At 42.9% G+C, this 21,506-nt stretch overlaps 1 protein-coding gene across 2 annotated transcripts in view; it reads right to left on the reverse strand.

Moving 5' to 3' along the window:
- LOC110515569 (zinc finger protein 385D) overlaps positions 1-18,441 on the reverse strand; it is a 46,795-nt gene extending 28,354 nt beyond the window's left edge. Inside the window, exons 1-2 of one of the 2 annotated variants that reach the window (XM_036973300.1) lie at positions 18,084-18,441; positions 9,111-9,256 (exon numbers count right to left, since the gene is read on the reverse strand). In XM_036973300.1, the coding sequence (XP_036829195.1) occupies positions 9,111-9,256; positions 18,084-18,105 (168 nt within the window). In that variant the 5' untranslated portion in view covers positions 18,106-18,441. Of the gene's footprint in view, positions 1-9,110; positions 9,257-10,494; positions 10,836-18,083 lie in introns of those variants that run through there. The other variant, XM_036973309.1, reaches the window with a different exon arrangement.
- Between the last annotated feature and the right edge of the window lie 3,065 nt (positions 18,442-21,506).

The following is a 21,506-nucleotide window of genomic DNA, read 5'->3' on the forward strand; positions in this document are numbered from 1 at the left end:
GGCCCCAGTGTTGATGATCAGCGAAGTGGAGATGTTGTTTCCTACCTTCACCACCTGGGGGCGGCCCATCAGGAAGTCCAGGACCCAATTGCACAGGGCGGGTTTGAGACCCAGGGCCTCAAGCTTAATGATGAGAATGAAGGGTCCTATGGTGTGGAATGCTGAGCTGTAGTCAATGAACAGCATTCTTACATAGGTATTCCTCTTGTCCAGATGGGATAGGGCAGTGTGCAGTGTGATGGCGATTACATCGTCTGTGGACCTATTGGGGAGGTATGCAAATTGAAGTGTCTCTAGAGTGACAGGTAAGGTGGAGATACTATGTTCCTTGACTAGTCTCTCAAAGAATTTCATGTTGACAGAAGTGAGTGCTACGGGGCGATAGTCATTTAGTTCAGTTACCCCTTTGCATTCTTGGGTACAGGAATAAACATGGCCATCTTGAAGCTTGTGGGGACAGCAGACTGGGATAGGGAGAGATTTAATATGTCCGTAAACACACCAGCCAGCTGGTCTGTGCATGCTCTGAGAATGTGACTAGGGATGCCGTCTGGGCCGGCAGCCTTGCGAGGGTTAACACGTTTAAATGTTTTACTCACATCAGCCACGGAGAAGGAGAGCCCACATTCCTTGGTAGCTGGCCGCATCGGTGGCACTGAGTTGTCCTCAAAGCGGGCAAAGAACGTGTTTAGCTTGTCTGGCAGCAAGACATCGGTGTCCGCGACATGGCTGGTTTTCCTTTTGTAGTCCGCGATTGTCTGTAAACCCTGCCACTTACGTCTTGTGTCTGAGCCGTTGAATTGCGACTCCACTTTGTCTCGATATTGACATTTTGCCTGTTTGATTGCCTTGCGGAGGGAACGACTACTCTGTTTGTATTCTGCGATATTCCCCTACACCTTGCCATGGTTAAATACAGTGTTTCGTGCTTTCAGTTTTATGCGAATGCTGCAATCTATCCACAGTTTCTGGTTAGGGTAGGTTTGAATAGTCACAGTGGGTACAATATCTCCTATCCACTTCTTGATAAACTCAGTGACCGTTTTGTTTGCCCATGTCAGCTAATGTTTTTTAGATTGGTAAATTAGCTGGGAAGACTATCTAAATTTATAGTAATCCTGGCCAAGTTACCAATTAATTTTTCAAACCAAGCAAAATACCATGAAGGCACCACTGATCTCGACAAGAGAAGCACGTTTTGTAGGGGGCAGAGAAATTCACAAATTCATAATTCAGAGTAATGTTAAGCAGTTTACTTCTGTTAGATAACCATTTTTCAACAATCATGCTCCGTCTAGCTAGTTGGTCATCTACTGTACATGTTGCTAGCAATACATGTAGTTAGTTATATGTCTGTCATATTGAGGTATCTAGCTATAATTAACCCGGATCAATCAAATAGATAGGTGTGAGCAATTATGATAATTCCAACTGCACTTAACTATGTGTCTTTGCTAGACAGACATATACAGTACATACAGACAGACAGACAGACAGAGGGGGGGGGGGGACATTTTAAAGAAAGGATGAAAGTGAGAGAGGGAAAGAGTGGAAGACAGAGAGAGAGAGATGGAGAGAGAAACAGAGAAAGACAGCACTGCAAATTGACTTAGACATCACTATTTCAACAACTCTTCTCTTCCAACTTGTTAGGCAATTACATGTACCTACGAGGGAAGAATGGCCAGCCACACAGGAGGGTTCTTTTTTATTAAGGAGGCTGTGCTGACCGAAAGCATTTGGCCAATTCAGAATGAAGCGCATGATTGCCAAAATAAACCTACGCTTCTTCTGGCGTGGGCTTGTCAAGGATGTGGACAGCTTGGAAAGTGAAATAACCTTTTGTTTATCAATCACATTCTATTATATCTGAAATGATTGTGATTTCAACGAATGTCATATCAGAGAGCACACGGTGTTTCAATGTGACTTTGTGCTAAAAGGTCAGTACTTGTCTAGCCTGCCAGAAGTTAAGTTTGAGAGGGTGAAGACTGTGGCGCCAGAGTTGAAGCCCATCAAAGTTGTTTCACCATGATCGGTAAGTGTAACAATACCATTTTTGCCCTGATAAGTTGTTTTGTAATGGTTGCTTTATTTATTTTAGAATGTGTCTGTGTGTGTGTATGTGTGTGTGTGTGTGTGCATGTGTGTTAGTATCCTTACAAATATGAAAATCTGCATACTGCATGACACAGATACGGGTAAGAATAAAATAATCTTCTCTCTAACACTTTAAAATGTTAGGGGTGGACTTCATCGGACCCTTCACTAAATCCAGGAATGGCAACCGCTAGTGTCTGTCACTTTACCAAGTGGGTGGAAGCAATATCCATTAAGGTCAGTAAAGGAAGAGAATGTGCTTTAAATTCTAAATTCTCTTCTGTAACCTATTAAAAAGGGAGCTTGGAACCTAAAATTGATTTTTGTTTTGTATGATGCCAATCAAGGACAAGACTGGCGAGGCCACCTCCCAAGGTGATGGACATCTTCAACACCCACAGTTCTCCTGAGGCCATCTTGAGTGAAACAAGGTACGGATGTAATTGGTTTTATTCTGTTTCTTTCTTTATTTTATTTTATGGTACATAAGACATATTTCAATATTTTACATTGTCAATAGATGTCCTTTTCCTACCCCCTCCTTCAGGTTATGGATGAACGGACCAACCAGACCCTCAAGACTGCCATGGGCAAGTCCCTTGACGGGTACCAGGAACGGTGAGAGGACAACCTGAAGGTCATTCTCTTTGCACACAACAGCAGCGTCCAGGCCTCCACAGAGTACTCGCCGATCGCCTGATATGCGGACGGGAGCTGCAGCAGACTGAAGTAAACAATGCAATTGTACTGTATATACAATAATTGCATATACTGTAGTCTTTCAAATGTGTGATTGACTTAGTGTTGTTTGTCTATTGATATGTTTGTATAACGTCCTTTCAGATCACAGAAACCCCACCTGATGTGGTGGAAGTTGTCGAACCAGATCAGAAAGCTTTCGAGGACCACCTTCAGGCACGGGCTGAGAAGGATGTGGTGGTTTTTGACCAGGTAAAAATTATTGTCCGCTGTTCATTTATTTTCTGGCCCTCCAAAAGATATGTAAGAAATTTATTTGAAATAATATGAAACATAATTGCATTTATTTCTATTATCAATCAAGGTCAGACTGTACATCGACAAAGTGCAGGAGAAACAGAAGGAGAGCAACTGGAGGAGATTCAGGAAGGGGACCAAGTGCTTCGACATCCGGGTAAATGACTTGGTTTGGTAGAAGGACGAAAGGACTGGCGAGACCTGGGAAACCTCGCTGCTCTTTCGCTCCTAGCTGGGGTCACCATCTGTTAAGGTGAATATAAACATCTCGGATAATAACTAGTTGCATTTGCACACAAAACAACCTGAAGTTGTAGTTTCCCCGACACTGATTATTTTGTCTTCGTCTTCCTAGGGTTAACTCGGCGGAAGCCAGCAATCTTCTCCAGTTGGAGTGGATGGACGGTCGACCACTGAAAGCCCTGACGCCCTACACTTCGGGCGAAGCCCATGAGACAAAATATGTTAAGCTTTGCTTGACATTTGAGAAAGCTTTAAAAATGTCACTCCTTAATTTACCTCTCCAAATGACTTTAGGGCAATCGATTATCAATACCCAGGAGGTATCTCAACCAACAGAGCCATTTAGTTTGTATCAGTCTGATTCTCTGTGCTCTGAGCAGGCGGGGAACCAGCTTGAGGTAGGACATACCTTCAAAAAGGGTTAAAGATTACATATCTTCCATTTGTAACACTACACTAATCCATCACATTAAATGTAACCTGTGTGTTTGCTTGTTTATGTCTCTGTCTCCTACTCTGTTCCTTTTACTCTGCTCCTGTTCTCCAGGACCTAGGGGTTCTGCCTAACGCCCAGACGTGGATCCAGCTGATGTCCTTCATTACCAACCACCCTACAACTTTTCATTACATCCACAGCTACCGTTGTCATTACCTGCTAAGAAAGTTTTCTTGCTCCATCATACTGGGCACATAATATGTGAGATACACAGATGAACTCAAAACACTAGCACTGCAAACACTCAGTGCCTGGACTTTGTAGTCTCCCTTTTCAAGTCCCCCTTCTGAGACTGGATGCCTGTTGAGAACAAGTGACAGGCAGAACCTCCCACCCACACAGCACCCACCTCCTCTCTATTCCACACACCAGAATTCACTATTTCAGTCTATGACTGCCATGTGAGTGTTCCAAAAAATGTGGTGAAAATAAATGAATGACAGCTGTACCCAAAAAATATCAGCATTTTTATATTTAAATCTTAAAAATGGCCAGGTTGGTTTTCGCAGCTGTTTCACAAGGTGTTTGTTGTTATAAATTGTAAGGTATCCCTTGATGGTATTTATTTGTTCTACATTATTCATTGTTGTATCCTAGGACCTACAATAGCTACATATATATATTCAACCACAAGGGTGTACTATTGAACTATGCGAGATAGATATATATATCTATATTTTATCATAATAGAGGACTACTGAAATAATATTAATATAATGTTAACAAGGTACACAAAAGTAGCTAGAAGTAATGTTTGCATCTTATTGGCTAAACAAAACAAGTTTAAACGGCAATTGTCTTGTGGAAATCAACTTTGTTTGTATAGCGTGCCGAAAATAACGCCATTTAGGCGGTAATGATCTAAAAAAAAATGAAGCATTAGGTCATCATACCATTGATATAGCAACGGACGCTAATAGTTTATCGAATCCCATTGTGATGCAGGGGATGACAACACTTTTTTTGTCTGGGGGACATTGTTTAGCGTGACAGGCCCCAATTGATTTTGTTAGTCACTCTCACTCAGATATCATATCAACATGGCATAAGTCATGGTAAAATATGTAGAACTGCAGGAAATGATCTGTAAAACTGCACATTTGTCCCTCCACCTGATGGCAAAACGAGTAGAATTGCATGAAATGTGCTATAATTGCAAAATCTTCTCTCAGCTCCATGGCAAAGGCCCCCAAAAGGTTAGGGCCGGCCCTGGCCCGAAGTGATATGACACTTAAAAAAAAATGTGAATGCAAGGAATTATATCTTTTGAAGTTTGTAATACTACTGAGCTCTAGAAATTGTAGTTTGTGTACAAATCAGAGGATGTTTCAGGAGTCTCAGGTGGACAAGCGTGGAGGAAGACTTATATACATATCATAAACCTTTCACACAAGCACAAGGGAAGTAGAAATGTTCACAGAATCCCAGCTCAAAGTAGGGTGTGGCAAAACACCACAAAAGATCTTCTACGGTAGGAACGTTCAGCCCTCTAGCCGCTCTAGGCTAACAATCTAAACAATGATGTAGTCTTGAAAGTTTGTCAGTCTTGTAAATCCACTGAGTCAACCTTGCCTCGGTGCGAAGATCTTTCTTCCACTAAATCTTTCCCCGGGGACCGTACATGGCAAGTGTGCTTTTCATTAGGGAACAATCGGTGCTGCAGGTGCAAACTGCTAGGTTGACTCGCCAGCTGTTTCTGGTTTAGCAGTGAAACATGGAACCGTGCAGACCTGAACCTCACGCACACATCCCCACAATGGACAGATGCCTCTACCAGGGGTGTGAGAAAGAGCAGTTGAGTAATATACAGAAAACAGGCGAACGTCTTAAAATTGCCAGAGGAACAGTTTAAGGTTAATACATTGTCACTTTTTCTTATTAATCTTGGCCCACTTTGAGAGCAACTAATAATGCAACAGAATCATGTTTCCTTCTTATGAAAGATTTTAAACTCAAGGGTTCATTGGTTGATCCAGTATAAATCAATCTGTATATCATAGACTTTGGGGCTACATAGACCCTTGAATGCACTGTAACATATCTAGTACAGTATGATTTATTGTCAACTTTTCACACAACATTTTACAACATATATAACTGTCCCATCTAAATCAATTTTGTAAATATTCTACTTTGGAGAGGGCTTACTGCAAATCTTGAGATGAGAGAAAGCACTACAAAATATACGTGCACAAGTATTGACAATACTTTGCCAGGCAAGCTGCTGGCACATAGCATCCCCATAAAAAAATGGCTTTAGCTCCACAGTTTATCTCTGCATTCCTACTGAGAGAGCTTTGCAGGCCGCTACCCAGGAGAGTGAAATGTTATCGTGGGAGAAACCATTAAGAGAGTGCCGGCCACGTAAAGCAACTGTTAGGGGAAGAGTTTAAAAAGTACAGAGTGCTAACTGATAGCAACCATTGCATTAATCATTTAGTCTCTATTGCGTTTTTACGTCAGGTGTAATTTGCAAGGGCGCACCACAAGGGTGGTCCATATCCCCACTGTGTTCTCCTCTTTGGTGGTTCAGCTGCTATCCTTCTGGGAAGACAATTTATAGAATCCATTAGCTGTTACGAGACTTGCGTAAATCAAATAAAAAATCTGCAAATAGTCTCTGGCCCTTTGTTCTTTTTTTCAAATCACGCAGCGCTCCTCCGCTATCATTTATCATCCAAAGAAAAAACAGACAAAGCTGTATGCTTATACGCAAGTGCATTTGAAACCTACATTTCCATTACTGGTATTGATAGAATAACTGACTTTTAGAGGGGGGGTTGAAATGGGTTGTGATGCTTGAGGGACTCCGGGCTGAAACCCATGTGTCATTCTCAGTCCGGAACTACAAAGCAATTTTCCAGCGTACAGACCGGTGAGAAGGAATCAATAACTCACATTCCTGATTACTCTACAGAGGAAATAGAGTGTGTATTGTTTCTTGAAGACAAATGTAGGCCCCTAGAAAGATAAATGGTATTTTCAGGGGAGAAGAAAGCCCCCTTAACTGAAAACTACTTTTCCCATTCACTCCTTTCATTACACCCCCAAACCAACACCTGCCTGTGCTGAGTGTTGAGCTCTCATTCTTTTTATTTGGTTTGTTTCTGTTCTTTCACTCTGGTCATCTCAATATCACTACTGCAGAGTTGCTGTAATCTAAAGTTCTACACCTATTTCACGGTTGGTTTCACCTTAGCCGCGAACGGCCTTCCTGCACTGTTGTTCCTTTGTCTACAAAAACTTTCTTTCTCATCCTGACAAATAAACCTAATGTTTTCTAAGAAATGTGAAGAGGAGATTCTACAAACCAATTCCTTCTAACATGAAATACTGCAGCATAATGCCCAGAATGTAATATGCAAAGAATTGAAGGGGGGGGGGGGGGGGGGGGGGGGGGGGGGGTTGCACAGCTTTTATAGAGCAAATTAGTAAAAAAACATGTTTATTACATTATATATTATATATACACATTACATAATGACACATTTCTATTTTATAAGAAGTATCGCACCCCAGGAAGAAGGAATAGCACAACAAAACATTGAGAAAAGTTCCCTGCTATCCTTTCTGGCAAGACATATCCAGTCACATTCTGTATTACAAAACATCATTGGCTGAGAGCTGCAAGGAGACTTGGAATCTATCTCATCAGATGCAGGTGTGGTCATGCAAGTGACTCCCCGGCTCTGGAAAGAAGGTGGGAAACGTGTCTGCTGAATATCACGCCAGAACTCTGACACTTTATTACACCGGAGTAGATTAACGGAAAACTGTAGTCATCATCGTAGTCTATATAATTATTTTGTATATTGCGAATCAGAGTGCATAAATGTTTATTGTGCCTTAGAGGCGCATTAGCAAAACTGACCTCATATCTGATAGAACAGCGACCTTTCCAATAGCTCATAATGGTAAGAAGCTTTAGCTAAACCTTGTATAGTACATTTAATAATACCTAATGCCTCTGTATCTACACTGGAAAATAACGCAGGATTACCACACATGTTATTGACCCACTTCATCAATCATTTGATGGAATTGATCCCTTCTTTCTGATGAAGGGCATTGACGGTTGAAACGTCACGATTTGAACTCAAATTAAATCTGCTGTGAAACCTCTTCACACACAACTAACCATGGATCCTTTCAAATGGACACACACACATAAAAAAAGAGCTCCATCCCACATGCAAGAAACAGACATCACCACTTTGTTATGTCCCTGAAACCAAACCAATACAATGATACGCAAGTGTAAGCAGCATAACCAAACATGGAACAATAACTCGCGCATAAACACTTTTATAGCACTGTTGATCGTTCCAAAGCTAGCTTTTACAATCACCTTATTCATTCTGCCAGTGATTAAACGTCAAGGGCACAGAGAAAGGAGAGAGAGAGAGAGAGAGAGCATGTGAGAGAGAGAGATGGAGAGAGAGAGAAAATAGCGTATGGGAGAGGTAATTACCCCATGTTAATCCAGTATCAGCTTCCCGTGATTTGGAGGCTTCCCAAATCACGGAAAGTGAACTCATTATTTGCCGAAAGGTCTGTTAAATGCAGATTAGAAGGTGAGAAGAGGAATGGAGGCAAGACTTGAACTTTCTCTTGAAATCCATTCCTGATACTATCTGGCTTTCAACTGGACTATCCAAGCCTTGTTCCGTGATGATGTCCCCACTTGTCTCCTCTGTTTTCCTGCAGCTGTGCTCCATATTTATGGTTCTGTTTGAAGCAGGCTTTAAATTGAGCTATCCCCTGTAATTCAAAGGCAAAAAGCTCAAGCCGTAGACTTTTTATCTGTCACATTTGCTGAATTCAAACCTGATGAGGCCACATACAGTATTTGCCTATCATTTATATCTGCGTACAAAGAAAACAGTGCAAGAGAATACAGTCAACTTCTACAATAAGTGCACATTGGATATGTGGGAAGTCTGTTCACATGCAACGTATTTAACTAGTCCCAATCCCAATATATTCTTTTAAATGACCCCGGTTGACTGCCTGCTCTGGTTTAGTGCACACATTTACGACTGTCCTAAATCATTGTTTACATCAGCAGCTGAAAGTATTGGAAATGTATGGTCAAATGTTTGAAAGTGGCTCACACTTCAACAGACAAATCACATGCCCTCTGACATGACTGTCATCATACTAAATCGAAACCATTACACCAACGATATCAGATACCATACTTTATGACCTTAGCCAGACCTAACCAGGATTGTAATGCCCTGAGCTGACCCTTATCACATGACCCGGGACTTACCGTGCCGAAGCCGGGGAAAAGGCTGACTGCTGAGGCCGTATCCAGGGGAAACGGGAGCTGGAACTGCTTCATGCCCAGAGACTGCTGGATGGTGGGCAGAGCAGGACGTATCAGCGTCGGCAGGAGGCCATTTTGACATGCATTACCTGTAGAGGAGAAGAAAGAGAATATGCCATGTTAGATGGTCTGTGCTGTGGTGGTTCTCGGTTAAAAAGGATTATGATATGATGAGCAAACTGTAAAACGTCTCATAGACCAAACCACCCAAAAAATTCAGATTCAAATAAGATGAAATATGAGGGCACTTGTATCTGGGGGGCTTCCGAGTGTATTTTGGCCCAGCGGTCTAAGGCACTGCATCTTAGTGCAAGAGGCGTCACTACTGTCCCTGGTTCGAATCCAGGCTGTATCACATCTGGCCGTAATTGGGAGTCCCACAGGGTGCTGCACAGTTGTCAGGGGTTTGGCTGGGGTAAGCCGTCATTTTAAATAAGAATTTGTTCTTAACTGACTTGGCTAGTTATATAAAGGTTTAAAAAATCTGATATTGTTCTGCCTTCCCTGACTATGATGACCTCTCTGCTAATGAAAACAAGACCTCCAGACTGAGTCTGAACAAGTTGTAGATAAATTGAGACAATTGAGACATAGCCTACAGAGACAAATACAGTATGATGTTAATTGGATCATGGGAATGCCATGTCAGTGGTACCCAGTTCTATTTGACTATATAATAATCCTTCTCATAAGCACTGTTTAAAGCTGCAATCAATATGTGTAACTTTTTGGGTGACCCGACCAAATTCACATAGAAGTGTATGTTATAAATCTGTCATTCTTATTGAAACCAAGCCTAAAAAGCGGCAGATATGTTCTGTGTGCTATTTCTATGATTTCTAAGATTTGTTTTTGCATCTTCTACTTCAGTTTTGTACACCAGCTTCAAACAGATGAAAATACTATATTTTGGGGTATTGAAACTATATTTCACAGCGGTTAAGATGGTACAATACTTCTCTCCACTATAGTTCCTTGTTTGTCAGATAAACTGAAATTAGGCAAACTTTTTGAATTTTAGCAACCAGGAAATAGTGGAGAGATTTCTGCATAGTCCTAATGTCCTAATGCTGAAACCATCCTCTAAATTACAAATGTGAAATGAGTGAACCATGCCAGACAGATCCATAACTAAGAAGATTCAATAGCAAGGGGTGCAAAACTCCCTGGAAAAACCGATGTAAATAATTGTATTGTCATCTACATAAAACAAGCCAGAGCGGGCTTTATAAGCCAACAATTACAACCAGCAGAGCCTTTCTTCAACACCGGAGGATTAGATAGCAGCTTTCCAAAACATTAGGAATTAAAGAAAGCCATTCCGTACCCATTAATTAGAACCAGGGATGACTTTTAACACAGCACATTTAACAACATGACGAACTCGGAGCCAGCATGACTAAAAGCGCAGATACCATATCAAAACACCGGTTTGAGGCAAATAAAAACTATGTTTGCCACATCAAGTCCCCAGGCGATGGTAAGGCTGAATAAAAAGAAGCAGTTGTAAAAAAGAAAGAGGGAGAGAGAGAGGGAGGGAAACCAAACGTATTTTTTTCCCTCCGCTCAGAGGAGCGCTGCCATCTGTTGGAAAGCAGCAAATGCCGATGCTCATGCGGAGACGCGTCCCAGTTCTCCTTTAACAAAGCATGTCCTTCTGCAGCCATCATCCCTGCAGGATCCTCCACTGACATGTTGCCTGACGTCACCCTGGAAACACGCTGCCGACAAGCCAGATTGCCGACCAGAAATGTAACGTGCAGTCAAAACAGCCAATTCAAACAACCAGAACTGTACTCTGGTTGAGGAGTGAGGAGTGAGCTACAGTATCCATTGGGTGGTTTTTCAAATATAAACGTGTCCATAGAAAAAAAGAGGGAATGTATCTGGTTGTGATGGAATTGTTATACAGTACATGTTTGCACTTACCAGAATGCACATAGGAGTCCAGCATCTCAGCTCTACTGAATGACAAAAAGCGAACAAAATACATACAGTTGAAGTCGGAAGTTTACATACACTTAGGTTGGAGTCATTAAAACTCGTTTTTCAACCACTCCACAAATTTCTTGTTAACAAACTAGAGTTTTGGGAAGTCAGTTAGGACATCTTCTTTGTGCTTGAATCAAGTAATTTTTCCAACAATTGTTTACAGACAGATTATTTCACTTATAATTCACTGTATCACAATTCCAGTGGGTCAGAAGTTTACTGTGAAGTTGACTGTGCCTTTAAACAGCTTGGAAAATTCCAGATGTTGGGCGTTAGAAGCTTCTGGTAGGCTAATTCACATCATTTGAGTCAATTGGAGGTGTACCTGTAGATGTATTTCAAGGCCTACCTTCAAAAGAAGTGCCTCTTTGCTTGACATCATGGGAAAATAAAAATAAATCAGCCAAGAACTCAGAAAAAAACATTGTAGACCTCCACAAGTCTGGTTCATCCTTGGGAGCAATTTCCAAACGACTGAAGGTACCATGTTCATCTGTACAAACAATAGTACGCAAGTATAAACACCATGGAACCACGCAGCCATCATACCGCTCAGGAAGGAGACGCATTCTGTCTTCTAGAGTTTATCTTACTTTGGTGCGAAAAGGGCAAATCTATCTCAGGACAACAGCAAAGAACCTTGTGAAGATGCTGGAGGAAACAGGTACAAAAGTTTCTATATCCACAGTAAAACGAGTCATATATCAACATAACCTGAAAGGCCGCTCAGCAAGGAAGAAGCCACTGCTCCAAAACTGCCATAAAAAAGCCAGACTACAGTTTGCAACTGCACATGGGGACAAATGATCGTACTTTTTGGATAAATGTCCTCTGGTCTGATGAAACAAAAATAGAACTGTTTGGCCATAATGACCATCATTATGTTTGGAGGAAAAAGGGGGAGGCTTGCAAGGCGAACAACACCATCCCAACCGTGAAGCATGGGGGTGTTGTGGGGCGCTTTGCTGCAGGAGGGACTGGTGTACTTCACAAAATAGATCATGAGCGAGGAAAATTATGTGGATATATTGAAGCAACATCTCAAGACATCAGTCAGGAAGTTAAAGCTTGGTCGCAAATTGGTCTTCCAAATGGACAATGACCCCAAGCATACTTCCAAAGTTGTAGCAAAATGGCTTAAGGACAACAATGTCAAGGTATTGGAGTGGCCATCACAAAGTCTGACCTCAATCCTATAGAACATTTGTGGGTAGAACTGAAAAAGCATGTGTGAGCAAGGAGGCCTACAAACCTGACTCATTTACACCATACACCTTATTGTGGGAAGCTTATGGAAGGCTACCCAAAACGTTTGACCCAAGTTAAGCAATTTAAAGGCAATGCTACCAAATACTAATTAATTGTATGTAAACTTCTGACCAACTGGGAATGTGTTGAAAGAAATAAAAGCTGAAAGAAATCATTCTCTCTACTAATATTCTGAAATTTCACATTCTTAAAATAAAGTGGTGATCCTACTGACCTAAGACATGGAATTTTTACTAGGCTTAAATGTCAGGAATTGTGAAAAACTGAGTTCAAATGTATTTGGGTAAGCTGTATGTAAAACCTCCGAATTCAACTGTAGGTCAATATTTTAGCCAATCTTTTAGTCTCCGCTAACAGAGTGCAGTAACTCAAAAAACAATTTCCCCATTTCAGGATGGAGTACTGAGACAAGACTCTTTAATCTCATGCGTTCATTTTCACATTTTCCTTCGTTCCGAAGGATAACAAAGCAACACTGATCTCCCAACATGCACGAACACACAAGGAGACGTTCCATCTTTTAACATTGCCTCGTGTAAGGCTAGTGTTTCAAGTCCCTGACCTGAACGTTAAATTGGCTCATGGCTCATTGTAGTATTAAGAGTGGAGCTTGTAGACTTGAGTAAGTCCTGTCTCTAGGTATGAGACTCTCTAGCTGTGGATAGTGCACTTTTAGAAAAAAGGGTTCTACAGCTGTCATCATTGGAGAACCCTTTTTGGTTCCAGGTAGAACCCTTTTTGATTCCAGGTAGAACTCTTTCTGAAAAGGGTCCTACATTTAACCCCAAAATTATTTGCTACCTGGAACCAAAGGGTTCTCCTATGGGGAGTGTGCAAGGGTGTTTTTTGAAACACATGTAAAATAGACGTGTGCTGCTCGTAAATGCATGTAAACGTGTCCTCGTAAGTTTGTTTAATGTGTACCTGTCAATGTCTTGTGCGTCACGCGTCTTTTCATGCATGTCTGTGCGTGTGGGCGCCTTGCACATCGGCCCTCTTAAAAATGTCTTTATCTGGGACTAAAATCCTGCGGCAGTGTGTCGAGTGAGAGTTAAGATGTCTGAAGGACACAGACTAACGTGAATAATTAATCGTCTTCCACTGCTCTCTCCCACCTCCGCCTCTCCTGGTCTTGATCCCGACTGCTCTCCGATAAGATCTGTCCAATTGGCCCGAGATTCCACACAGCCATAAAACTGCTGTCATGGAATATAGAATCTACGAAGCAACAGTCTACTATTTCACGGAGCAAATATAAATCCAATTATTGGGAAATATGAGTTCAACTGCGTGTGAAAAACATTCATATCCCGTGATGTCTATTCAGATGTGTTTCACAGCATTGTGTTCTCATGGGCTGTATGACTGTATTCCATGACCCTAAAATGACACTCAGGATCAATCACTGTAATTAAGATGCAGTGGTTACAGTGGTTTCACCCCATTTACAAAAACAACAAAGCACGTAGAAACATAAAAATCTCTTATTAATCAATAACATTTGAAGATTGATCAGTTAGAAAACAGATTTATGCCAATGTACCCCTAGGCTACATGTTTGTATCCATTTCACTATGCTCTCCGCATTTAGCTCCGGGCTCAGACTTGAGTAGCCTGGCTAACACCAGAACCCCACCCTCCCAGCGTAACCCACTCTGTTGTCATGACTGTCGCGGTGTAACCTCTAATAAACACAGCTGTCTCACAGTTTGATCCAACAATTACTTCCCCTGTGCTCTGTAATCTGAGGTTAACCAATGAGACGTTGACGTGCTCTTAAACTCCAACCGCCAGACCAGACACACCAGATACGTCCAATTCAACACTAATCCCTCGTATGATTACAGCTCACACATTACTCCTGCTGAGTTACTGTCCTTCCTCTGGCCTTCTTCATCCATTTGGTTCATGAGGAGGGTTATTTGTGTAGGGGACAGGGGTATTTTCCCCCTTGATTTTTGTTTCTTTTTTTCCCCATCGGAAATTGTAAGGGATCAAATTCATAGGAATTTGTAGAAGTACTATGTGACATGAGAATTTATATTATTCAAAATGCGTATTTTAAAAAGTTTTAAAAGCGAAAACGTCTTTGAGGAAAACCACAAACTCCAAGTATTCTATCACTGACACAACAAGCTAATTTAGCTTGTTTAGAGTCTAACATATTATGCAAACTATATTAATATCTTCATCCACAAATGCTTAAGAAACGCACGTTCTCCACAACCAAAACCTAACAAGATTCCTTCCTCCCATTTCCTCCATTATGCGATGACGGCATTAGACATTGGTACAAAAACAAAATAATCCCATTATTTTATTCACAATGCACTTCTCGTACATTTGACAAAAGTGACAAAATAGAGTTTCACCACCTTATCATCACTAGGGCTACCCGTCACCAGGTGGGTCTGTGTGTTGGCTAAAGCTGATGAGTCATGAGGCTGAGCCAGAACCAGGAAGGTGACTCCACAAACCAAAGACACCAGACCAGTCACGTCCCCACTACATCAACACTCCTTGCCCTTCAATGTACACAGAGGGCTAATGTCAACAGTATTCATATCAGTACAGAAGAGATTGACTGCATCAATTCTTGTTTTTGTGAAATATTATTGTGTAGAAAATTCCAAATGGTCAGTATAATCAACTTACATACAGATCTGACGGAAATACTTACCCCTCCAGACATGCCACCAGGGGTCTCTTCACAGTCCCCAAATCCAGAATGAATTCAAGGCAACACACAGTATTACATAGAGCCATAAACTCCCTTCAATCAAATTATTCAAGCAAGCAAATAAAACAACACGCACAACACTTAGGCTTTTAGGCATATGTATATGTTACTGATGTGTGTGTAACTGTCAGTAATGTGGGTAACTGCGAGTAATGTGGGTACCTGTCAGTAATGTGTGTACCTGTCAGTAATGTGTGTACCTGTCAGTAATGTGTGTAACTGTCAGTAATGTGTGTAACTGTCAGTAATGTGGGTAACTGTCAGTAATGTGGGTAACTGCGAGTAATGTGGGTACCTGTCAGTAATGTGTGTAACTGTCAGTAATGTGGGTAACTGTCAGTAATGTGGGTAACTGTCAGTAATGTGTGTAACTGTCAGTAATGTGGGTAACTGTCAGTAATGTGTGTAACTGTCAGTAATGTGTGTAACTGTCAGTAATGTGGGTAACTGTCAGTAATGTGTGTAACTGTCAGTAATGTGGGTAACTGTCAGTAATGTGGGTAACTGTCAGTAATGTGTGTAACTGTCAGTAATGTGGGTAACTGTCAGTAATGTGTGTAACTGTCAGTAATGTGGGTAACTGTCAGTAATGTGGGTAACTGTCAATAATGTGTGTAACTGCCAGTAGGACCTTTCTTTGGGTCTATTCTTTTCCTTATCAAAGTGTGTAGCTCAGTTCTTGAGCTATTCTTTTCTATTGATATTCTGTTATATGTCAGGTTTCATGTTTTGTGTGGACCCCAGCAAGAGTAGCTGCTGCTTTCAGCAACAGATCTGAATAAAATACAACAACAAAAATAGTCCTGTGGATGAACATCTGCCAGGCAACCAACAGTCACAGGTCCCTGAGAGCTAATACATGAACACCTGCCAGGCAACCAACAGTCACAGGTCTCTGAGAGCTAATACATGAACATCTGCCAGGCAACCAACAGTCACAGGTCTCTGAGAGCTAATACATGAACATCTGCCAGGCAACCAACAGTCACAGGTCTCTGAGAGCTAATACATGAACATCTGCCAGGCAACCAACAGTCACAGGTCTCTGAGAGCTAATACATGAACATCTGCCAGGCAACCAACAGTCACAGGTCTCTGAGAGCTAATACATGGACATCTGCCAGGCAACCAACAGTCACAGGTCTCTGAGAGCTAATACATGAACACCTGCCAGGCAACCAACAGTCACAGGTCTCTGAGAGCTAATACATGAACACCTGCCAGGCAACCAACAGTCACAGGTCCCTGAGAGCTAATACATGAACACCTGCCAGGCAACCAACAGTCACAGGTCCCTGAGAGCTAATACATGAACATCTGCCAGGCAACCAACAGTCACAGGTCTCTGAGAGCTAATACATGAACACCTGCCAGGCAACCAACAGTCACAGGTCTCTGAGAGCTAATACATGAACATCTGCCAGGCAACCAACAGTCACAGGTCTCTGAGAGCTAATACATGGACACCTGCCAGGCAACCAACAGTCACAGGTCCCTGAGAGCTAATACATGGACACCTGCCAGGCAACCAACAGTCACAGGTCTCTGAGAGCTAATACATGGACACCTGCCAGGCAACCAACAGTCACAGGTCTCTGAGAGCTAATACATGGACACCTGCCAGGCAACCAACAGTCACAGGTCTCTGAGAGCTAATACATGGACACCTGCCAGGCAACCAACAGTCACAGGTCTCTGAGAGCTAATACATGAACACCTGCCAGGCAACCAACAGTCACAGGTCCCTGAGAGCTAATACATGAACACCTGCCAGGCAACCAACAGTCACAGGTCTCTGAGAGCTAATACATGAACATCTGCCAGGCAACCAACAGTCACAGGTCTCTGAGAGCTAATACATGAACACCTGCCAGGCAACCAACAGTCACAGGTCTCTGAGAGCTAATACATGAACACCTGCCAGGCAACCAACAGTCACAGGTCTCTGAGAGCTAATACATGAACACCTGCCAGGCAACCAACAGTCACAGGTCTCTGAGAGCTAATACATGAACACCTGCCAGGCAACCAACAGTCACAGGTCTCTGAGAGCTAATACATGAACACCTGCCAGGCAACCAACAGTCACAGGTTTTTGAGAGCTAATACATGAACACCTGCCAGGCAACCAACAGTCACAGGTCTTGAGAGCTAGTATATCACACCTGACACGCATCCTACATCATAACCTCTTTCCTAAAGGACACAGTCTACTCACAATGTCACCTGGCTCCAAAACAAAAACTCTCTGTGACACTTTACTTAAAGCCTGCAGGTGTAATGCATTATAATGCAGTTATAATGCATTACAAGTCTTGTCATGAGCATGATCTATAATGAACACCGTATAATGTCAGAATCTCACTCTATAAGGCTGCAGTGTAATTTGAGATGATTTTAATCCCACAAAAAAGACAGGGCCCTTTTCCGAAGCTTTGCTGCGGAAGAATCTGTGTAATTAACGTGAGAATGTAAGCCAGCGATGTGAAGAGCACTTGAAAGGAAAGCACTCCTGCTTTAAGTCTGTCTAAGCCTCTCATCAAACACAAATCTAATGGAACAAGTCAAAATCTTTCATTTCTCAAACTATTCTACACAGCATATCAAGTGGCTCTCAAAGCCGACAGTGAGCTAATTTTGTCCTTCTTTGAATTCCTTCGCTATAAACACATCGGAGAGACTCTATAAAACATGTGAGATGAAATCCGAACCTTGGACTTTCAACCCCACACATGGATCTAGTCTGGCAGGATGGATAATGGCTAGGGGGGATAGACATAGTGCCTAGGGCTTATGTGAACCTCACACTTTCCTTCCTTTTACGTTAACCAAACCATCCGCTCCATCTCTGACGATGATGTATGTACTGCTAATACCACACAAACACACAAACACACGCACACACATCAACTCACCGAAAAACATGCTGCTCTCCATGACTCCTTAGACATAGGGGTCTGTATGTCCTCTCGGATGCCCTGCCAGGTTGTGTGTGTGTGTGTCCATGGGCAGCAGCCTGGGCATGTCTCACACACTCTTTACGCGTGTTTGTGTGTGTGTGTGCAGCGCTGGAGTCCGTCTCTCTGTCTGCGTGTCTTGTCTGCAGCCGTTACCGTTCACAGCCGGCACCCTCCTTTAACAGTGGTCTGTGTCCCCCTCCTTCGTCTCTCACTCTCTTTCTCTCTACACACTGCTCTCTCTCTCTTTCTCTCCACACACGTCTCTCTCTCTCTCTCTCTCTCTCTGTCTCTCTCTCGCTCTCTCTCTCTCTCTCTCTCTACACACTTTGCTCTCTCCCACTCTCTCTTGCTCCCTCTCTCTCGACACACTGCTCTCTCTACACACTGTTCTCTCTCTCTCTCCACACACTTCTCTCTCTCTCTTTCTCTCCACACACCACACTCTCTCTCTCCACACACTTCTCTCTCTCTCCCTCCCTCCTTGCTGGTTCTGCCGGTCTCTCCTCCCCTCTTTTCTCCTCCCCTCCTCCTGTACACTCTCCTCTCTACTCTACTTGAGTGCTGGTCCCTCTGCGTGCTTCTCTTCTCTCCAAGGTGTCAATCTACATTTTCCAGCTACAGCTTCTCTTCTGATCTTTTGCTCCTCTCTCTCTCTCTCTCTCTCTCTCTGGGTTTCTTCTCTGTCCGTCTCTTCTTTGTTAAATGTGTAAAACTCTCCCCGTCGCCTCACACTTTCTATATATCTTTCCCTCCCTTCCCCCTTTCCCTTTCCCTTTTTCTCTCCTTTGAATATCTTTCATTCTTTACTTCTTTCTTTAACTACCTATCTTCCTCTGTTCTCTCTTTCTCTGTCTGTTTTCTTACTCCCTTTATTCTTCCCTTGTTACTCGCTTTTAATCTGCCTCTCCTACCTCTCTCGCCATGCTCTCTCTACCTCTCTCTCCATGCTCTCTCTACCGCTCTCTCATGCTCTCTCTACCTCTCTCGCCATGCTCTCTCTACCTCTCTCTCATGCTCTCTCTACATCTCTCTCATGCTCTCTTTACCTCTCTCGCCATGCTCTCTCTACCTCTCTCTCATGCTCTCTCTACATCTCTCTCATGCTCTCTTTACCTCTCTCTCATGCTCTCTCTAATGCTCTCTCTCATGCTCTCTCTACCTCTCTCTCATGCTCTCTCTACTTCTCTCGCCATGCTCTCTCTACCTCTCTCATGCTCTCTCTACCTCTCTCTCATGCTCTCTCTACCTCTCTCATCATGCTCTCTCTACCTCTCTCTCATGCTCTCTCTACATCTTTCTCATGCTCTCTCTACCTCTCTCGCCATGCTCTCTCTACCTCTCTCTCATGCTCTCTCTACCTCTCTCACTCAATCTCTCGCTACCTCTCTCTCCATCTCTCTCTACCTCTCTCTCCATCTCTCTCTACCTCTCTCTCCATCTCTCTCTACCTCTCTCTCCATCTCTCTCTACCTCTCTCCATCTCTCTCTACCTCTCTCTCTATCTACCTCTCTCTCCATCTCTCTCTACATCTCTCTCATGCTCTCTCTCCCTCTCACTCCATCTCTCTCTCTCTCCATCTCTCTCTACCTCTCACTCCATCTCTCTCCATCTCTCTCTCTCATGCTCTCTCTCATGCTCTCACTTCATCTCTCTCCATCTCTCTCTCTCTCATGCTCTCTTTACCTCTCACTCCATCTCTCTCCATCTCTCTCTACCTCTCTCTCATGCTCTCTTTACCTCTCACTCCATCTCTCTCCATCTCTCTCGACCTCTCTCTACATCTCTCTCTACCTCTCTTTCATGCTCTCTTTACCTCTCACTCCATCTCTCTCCATCTCTCTCTACCTCTCTCTCCATCTCTCTCTCCATGCTCTCTCTCCCTCTCTATTTCTCTCTCTCTCACTGTCTGTAATCTGACTCCTGGAGCTGGGCTGATATCAGTGCTGTGCTGTTGGTGTGAGCGCCACTGCTCTTCTCTGTCTCTTTCTGGTGGCTCCTCAGGCACAACACACCACAACACAACACAACACAACACACCACATCACAACACACCACAACACAACACAAAACACCACAACACAACACAACACACCACAACACAACACCATGTACAAGGGACAGCCACCGGCCACACAGAGACGGCTGGTCGCTGTTACCCATAAATATCAACTATCTTTTGTGATGCACAACAATGGTTCGCCTGTATATATATATATATATATATATATATATATATATATATATATATATATATATATATATATATATATGTGTGTGTGTGTGTGTGTGTGTGTGTGTGTGTGTGTGTGTGTGTGTGTGTGTGTGTGTGTGTGTGTGTCAGCATCCACCCACTTAACCTCCACCGCCCTTGGCTCTGTTTTCACACAATCACTTTGATTGGTTCACTGTAATGCCTCTGAAGGTCAGACAGCAGCATTGACCACTCCAAAGCCTGGCCACAGCTATCGACTACAAATGAGACAGTCCTGATTAGAGTGATGTCTGTCCACACACACCCCGAGATAGCCAGCCCAGCAGTTAGTGACATCATAACTGTCTCCTTAAGACCCAAAAAGAAATCAATGTTCTGAAGTGTTGTGATTCCTCTCCTCCTATCCCCTCAGGCTCAGCTATGGCGGCCATCTCGCGCCGCACAGATGTTTTCAATTAATCCTGAATTCCCATTCTGTCTCGCCCAACCCCCGAGCCCACTTCCAGTAAAGACGTTTATTCCATATCTGAAACGGCAGCCTCTCCTTCTCTCCCTCCTCTCTTGGTCATTCTCTCTCTCTCTCTCTCTCTTTCACTGGCAGTGGCTGTGGTGGCTGGGCGAATGTGTTTTTAACCTTGACTCGCAGGTGTCAGTGGCGGGATGGTGTATTATTTGTCACCATGAATAGCGGTTAAAGCAGCGATGCAGCCCGTAGGAGCACCACTGCACCACATGCAAGTGCAGCCTGGGCTACTTCATTAATCTGGCTGTCACTTTCATGACGCTTTCCATTAGTTATATGGCTATCTGATCAACAGGCAGACTCCCCGGCTTTTCAAAGCCTGTCTGGGAAAGAGCCAGGAGAGAGAGAGAGAGAGACGCACATGAACAAATACTACAGTTTACTATAGAATACTACAGCACTTACTATAGAATTCTATAGTAAACTGTAGTAAGTATACTGTAGAATACTATACTTCACACTGTAGTATCCCTCGATCCTGTGTAGTACTTACTATAGAATGTTGTAGTACACAGTAGAAACCTACAGTAATGTCTGCAAAAACACTACAGTCCACAGAAACACTACACTTTAACCATAGTATATACTAAAGTATTTCATTTGCATATACCCTGCCCATTCTTCTCCTACATGCCAAGTATA

This window comes from Oncorhynchus mykiss, chromosome 3 (assembly GCF_013265735.2).
Source record: "Oncorhynchus mykiss isolate Arlee chromosome 3, USDA_OmykA_1.1, whole genome shotgun sequence".
Lineage (NCBI taxonomy): Eukaryota > Metazoa > Chordata > Actinopteri > Salmoniformes > Salmonidae > Oncorhynchus > Oncorhynchus mykiss.